The sequence below is a fragment of the Cyclopterus lumpus genome, chromosome 23, assembly GCF_009769545.1.
Source record: "Cyclopterus lumpus isolate fCycLum1 chromosome 23, fCycLum1.pri, whole genome shotgun sequence".
Taxonomy (NCBI): Eukaryota; Metazoa; Chordata; class Actinopteri; order Perciformes; family Cyclopteridae; genus Cyclopterus; species Cyclopterus lumpus.
The window spans coordinates 11,482,967-11,493,409 of record NC_046988.1 but is presented as its reverse complement, the minus strand read 5'-3'; the positions used below and the strand labels follow the sequence as shown (position 1 = coordinate 11,493,409).

Here is a 10,443-nt window from a genome sequence, read left to right as displayed (position 1 = left end):
CTCGACCGTGTGTTATGCTAGAATCAGCTAATCTAGCCTTGAGCTACATATAATGAGCGGGTTACAGAGGTCTGGGGAGCTTACGGATTTCTATCTCCATGTTTTTATGTTTTGTACGATTCTGACTCGAGTGGCAATTTATCCGATTTCCAGCAGCTCCTCTCTTGAGTCGAAGCTAGAGCCAATACAACTTGTTCACCACTGAGTCTCAGCACAACTTTACGGAGTGTCTCCCAATGGGTGTAGACATTTCAAGCTAGATTCACACCAAGTAAGGCGGAACGTTTGAAACTAAATCAACTTTTGGAAATCAGACCGAAAGGAAGAAGGACATTGCCGTAGAACCTCTTGTTCCGTCTTAAAGTTCTTCTTATTTTTCTTGCAGGGTCAAAGATCACAACAAAAAAGGGGTCATTTAAACGACACTTTCCCACACCGCCGCACAACCCTGACGCCTGATTTGGTGCGAACGAAGTCAAAACTATTTTCAGAACGACACTCCGTGTTCTTTTCAAGGCGTGACCTAAAATGGCATTGTAGGAAATACTTGAAAGCTGATTCATAATTGTTTTGAAATGCCGATGAAAGTAGAAACAAATGGAAAATGTCTGTTTCAGTTCATATCACGGGGGGATGTGATATGGGGTCTTACGGCTAAATTAAAAGCAGCTTCAGTCACGAATGTGTCTGACCTTTTCCGGCTTCGCCCTCTCGCTGTGTGAGGTACGAGTCCTCCACTCCTCTGATGTGTTGAGCTGCGCAGGTTAAAGTTTGATGTCTGGTTAATAGAGGGAGGGAAGGAGGAAGATCGTGGAAGGGAGGGGTGAGGAGGAGGAGGAGGAGGAGGAGGAGGAGGAGGAGGGGGGAAGGGGGAGGGGGACTTCAGTGGAGAGTGTGTAATAGGACACCAGCCCTCTCTGTCTTTTTGCTCTCCTCCCTCTCTCCTCTCCTCTCTCCTCTCTCCTGTGCTCTCTCAGTCAAGCCTGCTCCGTGAGCACTTAGATGGAATAGCAGTATTTTCCCTTCTTTGGTGTCACTGGTGGAAACTGGAAACAAGGTGTTTTAGGAGTGGGGGTGATAACTCAGATCTGGTTTGATACCTGACTTGTTAGTGGGAGCCGCACTGGAGGACGCTTCTGAAAGGTGAGTTCCTGGAGCAGGGACTGGTCTGGGTCCTGTGTCTGTAGGTACTGAGGGTCTACCTGCTGTACTGCACCAGACTGTAGTGGACGCAGATCACACAATGGATGCAGAGAGGAGGCGGCGGGCAGGAGGCTAACAGGTGCAGAGTCCCACTAGCGACAATAGCTGGAAGTAAACTCAGTCAACTTGCTGCTCCTTCTAAATCTTGCGTAGTATTACATCAGACCGTTGGGGCATGCGTCATTTCATTCACATGCTTTACTTAGGCGTAATGTCTATTTTAGATACAGTATACATTTCCAGGATTTGAGTCATGACTTTGTTGCCCTTGACGTGTTACTCTGAAGCTGATGAGTTCTTGTTTTTAAAGGTTTTTTTTTTGTTGTTTTTTTTGGTTCGGTTAGTATTTCTGTATAACTTTATTAAACCAGAAGAGGTTTCTGCTCTTGTTTAAAAAAACAACTTTCTTCATTAATATATATATTTTTTTTTTAAGAATATCTTATTCAACGCTGTCCAGAATCACAAGCTCCAAATTCTGCTGTTCACAAGATTAATTATTTAATGAATACGTCCAAAGTTGGAAAAACTTGGAAATATAGACATTTTGCTGCTCATGGCTGTGCCTGTGATTCATGTCTGTGGAGTAACGTGCGGCTGTAACCAAGCCGCTGACAACTGCATGGCAGGGTGCGGTACAAACACACACCGTACTGTTCGAGTCGGGACAGACGCAGCGACTTGCAAGTTGTTTACCATTTCAATCTGAATTCTTGTTCTCCAGTCAGGGAAAGAACATTTAAACAAATAGAGCAAAATACTAAATAATTAAATCTATCAAATGCAAACCCAGACGGGAGGACTTTCTGCCTCAATTGCTCGTAGTTAAATAGCATGTGTTTAAAGCATTAACAGGACCAGATGGGAGCCAAACAATCACAAAGATTGTGGGGGGGGTGTGGGGGGGGGGGGTTGTTCTTGTACGGCTAGGCATTTTTCTGCTTTCATCAATATTAGTTTTTTGAGCAGTGCCTCATAGTGACATAGTGAGATGGAAAATGCATTAGGCCGTCAGCCAATAAAATACACAATAAACACAATTATCATTACACCCCGCTGGAAATATAACTCTCCGCTCACTCGGAGACGTTTAATTGGCAGACGTTTAATTGGCAGACTCGGCGCTGGAATCTCGGCGACGTTGAAGAGCTCAACAATACCAACTGAAGTATTTATTATTATTGTTCATGGCAAACAAACACTAATGCACTTTTTTTTTTACATTTGTATCTTCATTGGGAGGCCCATTAATCCAGGCGAGCGTTGCGGTGCTCCACAAGTGAGGCTGTCAGTGAGCTCGTTCATGTCTCAAGAGTGGTGATGATCAAAGGAGGAAGTGAAGGAAGCGTCTAAATCTGACCTGTTGGGATGTTATAGGGTGTTCAGAAGGAGACCAGCTCCCCCGATGATGAGTTTAGCAGCTGCGAGACCAACATTTCCAAAGCAGAGCCTCTCCTCGGGAGATCCCCCCTCTCTGGACATTAAGACGCTGATTCACTTGAACAAGTATTCTCACTTAGCGGTGACTCGACTCGATTCTGTAAAACCACAGATTACGTTCAGAGGGATTTTTATCAGAAGATTTTTATGTTTGTAAAATTCTGGCTCGCTACAATTTCTGCATATGTGAACTACATAATTGTTTAGGTTAAGGAAAGATAACAGATATGGCAATGTACTAGAGAAAAGAAAAACAGTTGGTTGAAGTTAGGGAGACATTGTGCTTAAGGCTAATAAAAAGGCATTTTGTTAATTGGTCTCTGGCGGGCTCCTGCATGAGATTTGCTCCCCCCCGAGCTCCACACCCTTACTCTCTTAGAAAAGACTCATCGTGTTGGCACTGAACAATGTCATGATGGGGAATTGCACAATGTCAGATACTGGGCTGGGTATCTTGTTATTTTCTGCTCTCGCCCCGAATACAAATTACATTTTTGTTTGTCGTTCTTGGGGAACTTACAAAATGTTTCCGATACTGCGGATAAGCCACAGACATCAGCAGTTTACATTGAAACTACTTTGCACCAAATATAACTTTGATTTAAATCACAAAAGAGTGGAAAGCAAAAAACATCAGTCTCAAGTTTAGTCTCGAGTGTTGTGCACAGCCACATGGCTTGAAGATGTAATTTTGCCTCAGTTATTTCCCCATATTTGAAAGGAAAATGTCATTTTCATGGCCAACATTCAGAGACTATTTTCTTAACGAGACTTGAGACTTTTACTTAAAGATGTTGCCAATTCCATTACATTGTTTTGTAAAGGAGGCAGACTTTTCAGACTGAGCCAGTGAAACCCAAACTATTTGCACACGGCTACATACCGCTACAGGTAAGAGAGAAAAATGTGTTGTTGTTCTAATTTGGGTCAATCAACCTTTAAAAGAGTGACAGAAGGACAAGGGTCAGAGCCGTTCGCCTGCAGGCTAAAGTTGTGGGAGACGCCCGAGCTGAAGCAGACTCGTGTAGGGGGGGGGGGGTGATGCAGCAGGAGAGGGGCTGAAGCCCCACGCTGTTTTATTTCTCTCCAGTGCAGCCACAGTTTTCCATCTGTTATCCTTATGCACCTGACCTTATGCTTCCACCAACTATTTGTACACCACACCCCAAACTGAAATGTTCATAGCAATCGTGCATCTACTAGCTATCAATTTTTCATTGCACATCTATAAGCCATGAGAGTAGAGAGTCACCCCGTTGCATTTCCTTTTTTTTATTTTTTTCAATGAATTTTTTTTTGCATGTAAAAGGGAACTCTCATTTTCTCGTGCGGTGTGTTTTTTTAGCACACAGGTAGAGCGTAACCGCCGGTTTGGGTGGTTAAAGCAGGCCAAGTCTTTCTCACAGCAGAAGAGTGTTGCATTGCAGGAGTTTGCGTACAGTACCTGCCTCTATCAATAATTGAGCTGCTCTTGTTCTCTTATGAAAAGGGAACAAGAGGAGGCTGAGGGGAGCTCTTTTGTGCAGATTTAACTCATCCATATTTAAGAGACGTACATCTGCAAAGATACAGTAAGTGATGGGATTTAACTGACATGTTGTGCTCTCATCCATGTCTTCATAGATTCAAGTCAGCATTTCTGGACCTGACCGACTTTAACTGTAAATATCACATGCACGTATTCTGTGTGTTGTATCTGTTCTCTTTCAAAATTAATTATCATCATTGCAATGGATAGTATTGTATTTAAATATGTAAAGTATGTATGATCAGATACATTTTGTTGTTTTGAAACCACTGCATCCCGGCAAGTATTGATTTGGGGATTTGCATTAAAAAAAACACGGAGATATCAGCCACTGTTTGGAGAATATTTCAGCATATCATATCAATAGAATATTCTTAATTTTAATGTCATATGTTATTCTTGGTGTCAAATTAGGCCAATCACAGTAAAAACATGTTGTAGCCTATTTGTCATAGTCACCTTTTACACTTTGTTGATGCAACCACTAGGTGGCCTTGATCCAAAAACTTTCCTTCTGACACATTAGCCATATATTGTTCTGCAGGGATGACACATTTGTTTAGGCCAACAGGAAGTAAGCATGCACCGGTTTCTTTACATTGCACGCTGCCGTTTTGTTGGGAATAACAACCAATGGGGCTTTAGCTTTAGCAGCAATAGCTAGATGGCTAAGAGACCAAAGCTACCTTGTTTATTTGTGATATTACAGATTTCCAACAATAAAAGAAACCTAAAAATCTTCTTCTCTCTCAAACACCTCCAACAGGCAGTGGTAACCGGTCGGGGTTCTTGCAGCCATGGGCAGGCCGGAGGGGTCGGCCGGGCCTCCTCTGCTGTTAGCTTCGGCGCTCCTGGCTCTCTCGCTTTTCTCCACAGGGGTCTCCAGCCTCCCACAGCCGCTGCCAAGAGTCTTCCTCTCCTTTGAAGGTAAGAAGGAATAACAAGCATGCACCCCCCCCCCCCCCCCCCAAAATTAAACCTTGGAACTTGTGTTTTTTGATTCAATATGCTTTATTGCCGTGCAGATGTAATGAGGCCGCCCTGATGTCATGTGTTCAGTGTGCTAATGCTGAACAAATGGTTGATAATAAAGGCTAGCCCAGGGCTCTAGCAAATAGCTTAACAAGACTGTGCAGATATTATGCAACTATGTCGTTGTTTTGGATCAGATTTATCTTCCACTAAGTTTCAATCGCACTCTTCCAGCCTTGAAGCTCCGTCGGTGGACAATCTTCGTCCATCGATTGCCCGACGTACCATGAATCTGTTCAACTGTAATCACACTCCTCCACGCTGCAGCCCTGTGGGCATTGCAGCGGCCTCTATTTTTTGTTGGATCTCTTCTTTTACTTGATTTCCTTGGCATCGATTTTTTTTCTGAATCTTTTATGCTCCCTTGAAATGAGAGTGCAACGTAGTTCAGCTGTGTGTGTGTGTGTGTGTGTGTGTGTGTGCGTGTGCGTGCGTGTGTGTGTGTGAATGCCTGCGTGAGTGTAGACGAGCTGACCAATCACTCATGGCCCCCGAGCTATGAGTGGCGCAGTAACCTTTTCGAGGTGGCCGGATACTGTGCAGGAGATGTTTGATCACCTTTCACTACCTCTCGCTGAGGATTAGGCAGCACGGAGCAGCTGAGGCTGTCCGTCAGCAAGGCCTCTGCCCTCAGACCGAGTTAATACAGCCTTACAGTGTGAGGCGAAAGCAGGTGTTTTGTTTTCTTTCTCTCTCTCTCAGGCTAAATTTACTTCACTCGTGGCACATGTTTTCCCAATTTGGTCTCGTTCACTCCTTAGACCTTTCGTTCTCATTCCTTCTCTGTCTTTCTTTCCTTTCATACTTTCTGGTTTCTCTTATTATTGTTCCATTCCAAATATCTGAACCATCGCTCAGTCTGTGTCTGCTTCGCGTATTGTCTTAGATAAATATGGCTGTCAGGTTGAAAAAAGAAGAAGCCCAAGCTGAGAAGCGAATACGTGGGGGGAAAACCCTCACAATCACTTCCTTTGCTTTTCTTGGCTTTTTTAACCCCTCAAGTCACCATATTCACTCGCCCCTCACACCGCCGTTGTTTCCAAATAGCCGGCTTAAAATGTCAGAGGTGGACGCGCTGAAAATGAGCCAATCCCTGTAATGCTGCAGCAGTAGTTGTGTTTGCCGCAAGGAGGACCATAAATGGAGAGTTTTGACTTTGCATTGCACTAATTCTCTAAGAGGCTCTGGACTTTATTCTTAATGTGTATCTGTATGATGAGCCACATGTGTGTGTTTCCCTGTGCTTTAATTACGTTGGGATATATTATGGAGGACGTGTTTGTTCGAAGCTAAGCAGCCAACCGTAGGCGTGAATTTACATTCCAGCTTTGATTTAGCACCTGAGCTTAAAACAACAGGGTGCAAAGAGTAGATGCACCTTTAGTTTTGTTTTACAAGAAATCATTTTGATCAAAGCAGGATCAGGGTCATAACTCCCTCTTGGCTGCAGGGGTAAGCACCAGATGTGGGGAGACTCCTAGAGTCAAAGTCGGAGGCTACTTTCTCCCATAAACACTGGAAGAATTCAGGGAGTGTGGGCTCCATCCAAAGGAGCCAGACAGATGGATGAAGAGTCATAGATAGACTGTAGGTGATCTAAACGGAGAAACAGGTGCAGGTGGTTTGGCACCTGCTCGGTGGCCAAAAGGGTAGTCTGGATTTGTCTGCTCCCAGAAGGGAAGACCTGTTTATGATTATAAGCTGGAGCAAACTAGATCAAGAAAATAAAACAGGGAGTGAGACGTTCAGGTTGTACAGAGATCTGGACGCTTGGATTCCTCCTGGTGTCACCGCTGACATCCAATACAGGGGTAAGGCCGGTTCACAGGACTCCCGGCGTAGACTCGCCTCGTCCTGCAGAGAAGTTGCTGTCTCTGACATTCCTCGCTCCCTAAGCCTGCGTACTCGTGTGCTCCTCAGGCGAACACAGCCAGACCGCAATTAAAACCGCATAATAAACAGGAAAAAATGCAGCTAACCTAAATAATAAACCCTCAAGTGACGCTATTCTCTTTCGTGCCTCGGATAATAAACAGAAGGCTCCCTTCGACACAGCAAAACTATTTAGGGAGACCCAGTGTGATTACAGATACACTGATTACGCCTCTACATTTGCTTTAAATACCTTCTAACCTCTCAGTGTTTATTTTGGTCTGTTTTGATGTATTTGCTGTCAGCATTATGCTGAAACGCATCGATGTCTCTGCAGCACAATCATTTACAGAAACGTTTTAATATTTTAATATCTGCATCTGTGGGAAACAAACGTGCTGCTTGGCAAAAATAACCACAATAGCATAGTTTTGCTGAAGGGGGCAAAAGGTCCAAAGGCATGTTGTCATTTCAAAACAAATTTAGGGTCTTGATATTTATACCATCAGAAATGTGTCTGTGGCACAGAGTAACTGAAAGCAGTTATCCTGTCTTTGGTGACAAAATAACTGATTTGAAGTTGGATGGGTTAAAATAAACTTGCAACCGAATACAACACCGGGGAAGTGGATGCATCGTTTAAGAAGTTGTTCTTTTCAAATTGCTTTCATTTGCTGTAAACTGTAAGGAGAGTTTATAGAAACCCGGCGGGTTGGATGTGTTACTTATTGGTTCTGCTACTGAATGACAGGTTGGCCCGGCTGTTGCCAAAATGCCATTCCAGGAAGGGTGGGATCAGAACTTCTGCCTCGTGTCTCCCTCCTGTTGGCAGCTTGTGTAGAGGTCTAAATCTATATGATCAGCATCATTTAACCTCATCAGCAGTCTCACTCTGTTCTGGCAAAACTCCGGTATTCAATACAGTATGAACTCGGAACCCATGAAAGATGTTTATTTGAAAGTGAGCCGACCTGCGGGTGCTTTTTTCGTGTGGATAATGTCGATTTTGCACACACACACACACACACACACACACACACACACACACACACGTGTTTGGCAGAGAGCCTGGCTAAGACGTAGGAAAGATTGATTAAAATGAGGTCTGAAGTTTAATGAGGGCTCCCTCACACCGGCACGAGCCACATGGGCTTCATTCACAGCCTGAACAGAACCAGGTTTGGAGATCAGGAACCAGGCACATCGGATACAGCACAGAATTACGCCTCGCTTTCATCATGCCCAATTACCACCTCCCCACCCGTCATTATTCATCCATCAATGATGCAGCTCACGCACTGTAGGTAGGTGGAGGTCGGCCTGTGAAGGATGTTTACTCGGGGGTGAGGGTTTGCAGAAGCGAGTGTGCGAGGCTCTGTTGGAGGAAGAGGGTTTGTTTGTCCGTGGTCAGAGCCTGGATGTGCATTCCTTAGACTTTATTGGATTTCAGGAGCAAAACTATCCCCTGAATCATTGTTAAATCTGTGTGGTTTTCCCAGCTTTGCAAGTTATGAAAGGAAATCGACAGGATATGTCGCTAAGTGGATACCTTAAATACTTGAAGCCCAAGGACTATTCTGAGGCTTTCATCTGTTTGAACAGTACTGTGTTTCTGAATCCATGTGAGAGAAGATCAGCCTGAGCAGTCTGAGCCTGTATTACAGTAACTACCTCTTGTAAAGAAGGCTAATGTGTCAGATTTAATGTGAGTTAAAGGAAGAAGAATGTGATGCTCAGGGACTTCTTTTGCCTGAGGTGTAAAGGGATAGCTCAGATTATTACAGGTGGGGTTGTTTGAGGTACTTAACCATAGTTGGTGTATTATGAACAGTAGGCGGTCAACAGGCCCTCAGCTTAAAAAAGCACACCGGAGTACCAGCACTGGAGTTAAGCAAATATACTGCTGCGGACGGGGGCAGCAGAAAAATGCATTTCAGACACCTTAAAGAAAGTTTAAATGTGTGCTATATTTAAAATAAAACCAAAAACCAAAATGCTGACTCATTTCCTGGTTTTAGGACTCATTCGAACAGCACTGACTATGGATAAGTGCCTCACCCCACTTAAAATGATTAAAAATATCCCTTCAACTGTTTATGATAAGGCATATCACTTTTTTAAGGACATTATGGAAATTCCTTCAACGGCCAGTTAAATGAATATCATGCTCATTCAGCGGAACAGACACCAGACTTGGCAGGGTAACGGCATGTGTCGTCTTTTGGGATCAACAAAAGGTCAAAATGTCAAAGTTCAATGCTGACGAGTAGCCCGATGCAGGCCGGGATGTCTGTGTCTGTGCCTAAAGGTTCATTCTTTGCTAACGTCGGACAGCTTCCTGTCTCTGTTTCACATTAGACCTGCACATTAGCATCTCCGCTTTCCTGTGATGAGAAATCAGCGATGCTGTGCGATTACAGTGAATGTCTGGCGGGGAAAAGCGGCGGCCTGTCCAATCTGTCGCCAACAGAGACGTGCTACAAATAGCTGTAGGTTAGCTGTGCATGTGTGTCCTCTGAGCCTGAATACTTGTGTTTACATGGCATGAAGGGAGCTTTTTTTTCTGCATTTGTGTGTATGCATTTCCCCCCCCAGAATCGTGTCTTGCAGCATGGACATTTTCAACAGGAGGTTGAGGGAGCGCCTTGAGCTCCAACTTGTATCGCCTCGGGGATGGCGGCGCGTGAGATGTTTGACAGCTCCTCTGTCAGCCCTGTCAGTCTTTTCTCTGTCCGTCTCTCTCTTGTTTAGCCATTCCTGCGTCTGACCTTGCGAGCCCCGTTGAATGTTTTATTATTCCTCCGCCGAAACATGTTGAAAGGTAAATCAATGGCCGTCAGCACCAACAAAGACGGTGTCTCTTCAAGGATGGCCAAGGTCAAATTGGAAAATGCTTGAGTCGTAGGCCGGCATTATGACCAATCAATGACCTATTTTGATGAAACTATAGTGTGTCCTTCTTTTGTTGTGCAGTGTATTTTTTTTATTGTTCAATACCTACACTTTATTTAAGCTTCGGCTTAACGTTTTAGATGAAACAAAATCGTAATAATAAATTGGCTTAATATAGATTACCTTCCCATTATTGGAAATATTTTATGACTTGAATGGATTTCTAATTTAAGCACCTGGATCAAAAGAGTATTTAAACAACCTTGTTTTCCTGGAGTCTACAGACAACTGAAAAAGCTTTTAACAGGTGCATTTGTCATTGTTGCCCTCAAAGCAAACCTTGACCTCTCAACACAACAAAAACAACCTCTCGACCTCAGGGTACATCACGTCTCCGAGGAAATATAACTGTTTCCCCCTTCAAGATGGCAGAGAGGTGTCCCACCTGGTCAAGCTTTTTTTCTTCTTCTCCATTT

At 44.0% G+C, this 10,443-nt stretch overlaps 1 protein-coding gene across 1 annotated transcript in view; it reads left to right on the top strand.

Moving 5' to 3' along the window:
- Window positions 1-961: 961 nt before the first annotated feature.
- Window positions 962-10,443, top strand: part of sema3c (sema domain, immunoglobulin domain (Ig), short basic domain, secreted, (semaphorin) 3C) — a 35,618-nt gene continuing 26,136 nt past the window's right edge. Inside the window, 3 exon segments of the mRNA XM_034526481.1 lie at window positions 962-1,143; window positions 4,267-4,304; window positions 4,938-5,098. Of these exon segments, the coding sequence (XP_034382372.1) occupies window positions 4,969-5,098 (130 nt within the window). The 5' untranslated portion in view covers window positions 962-1,143; window positions 4,267-4,304; window positions 4,938-4,968.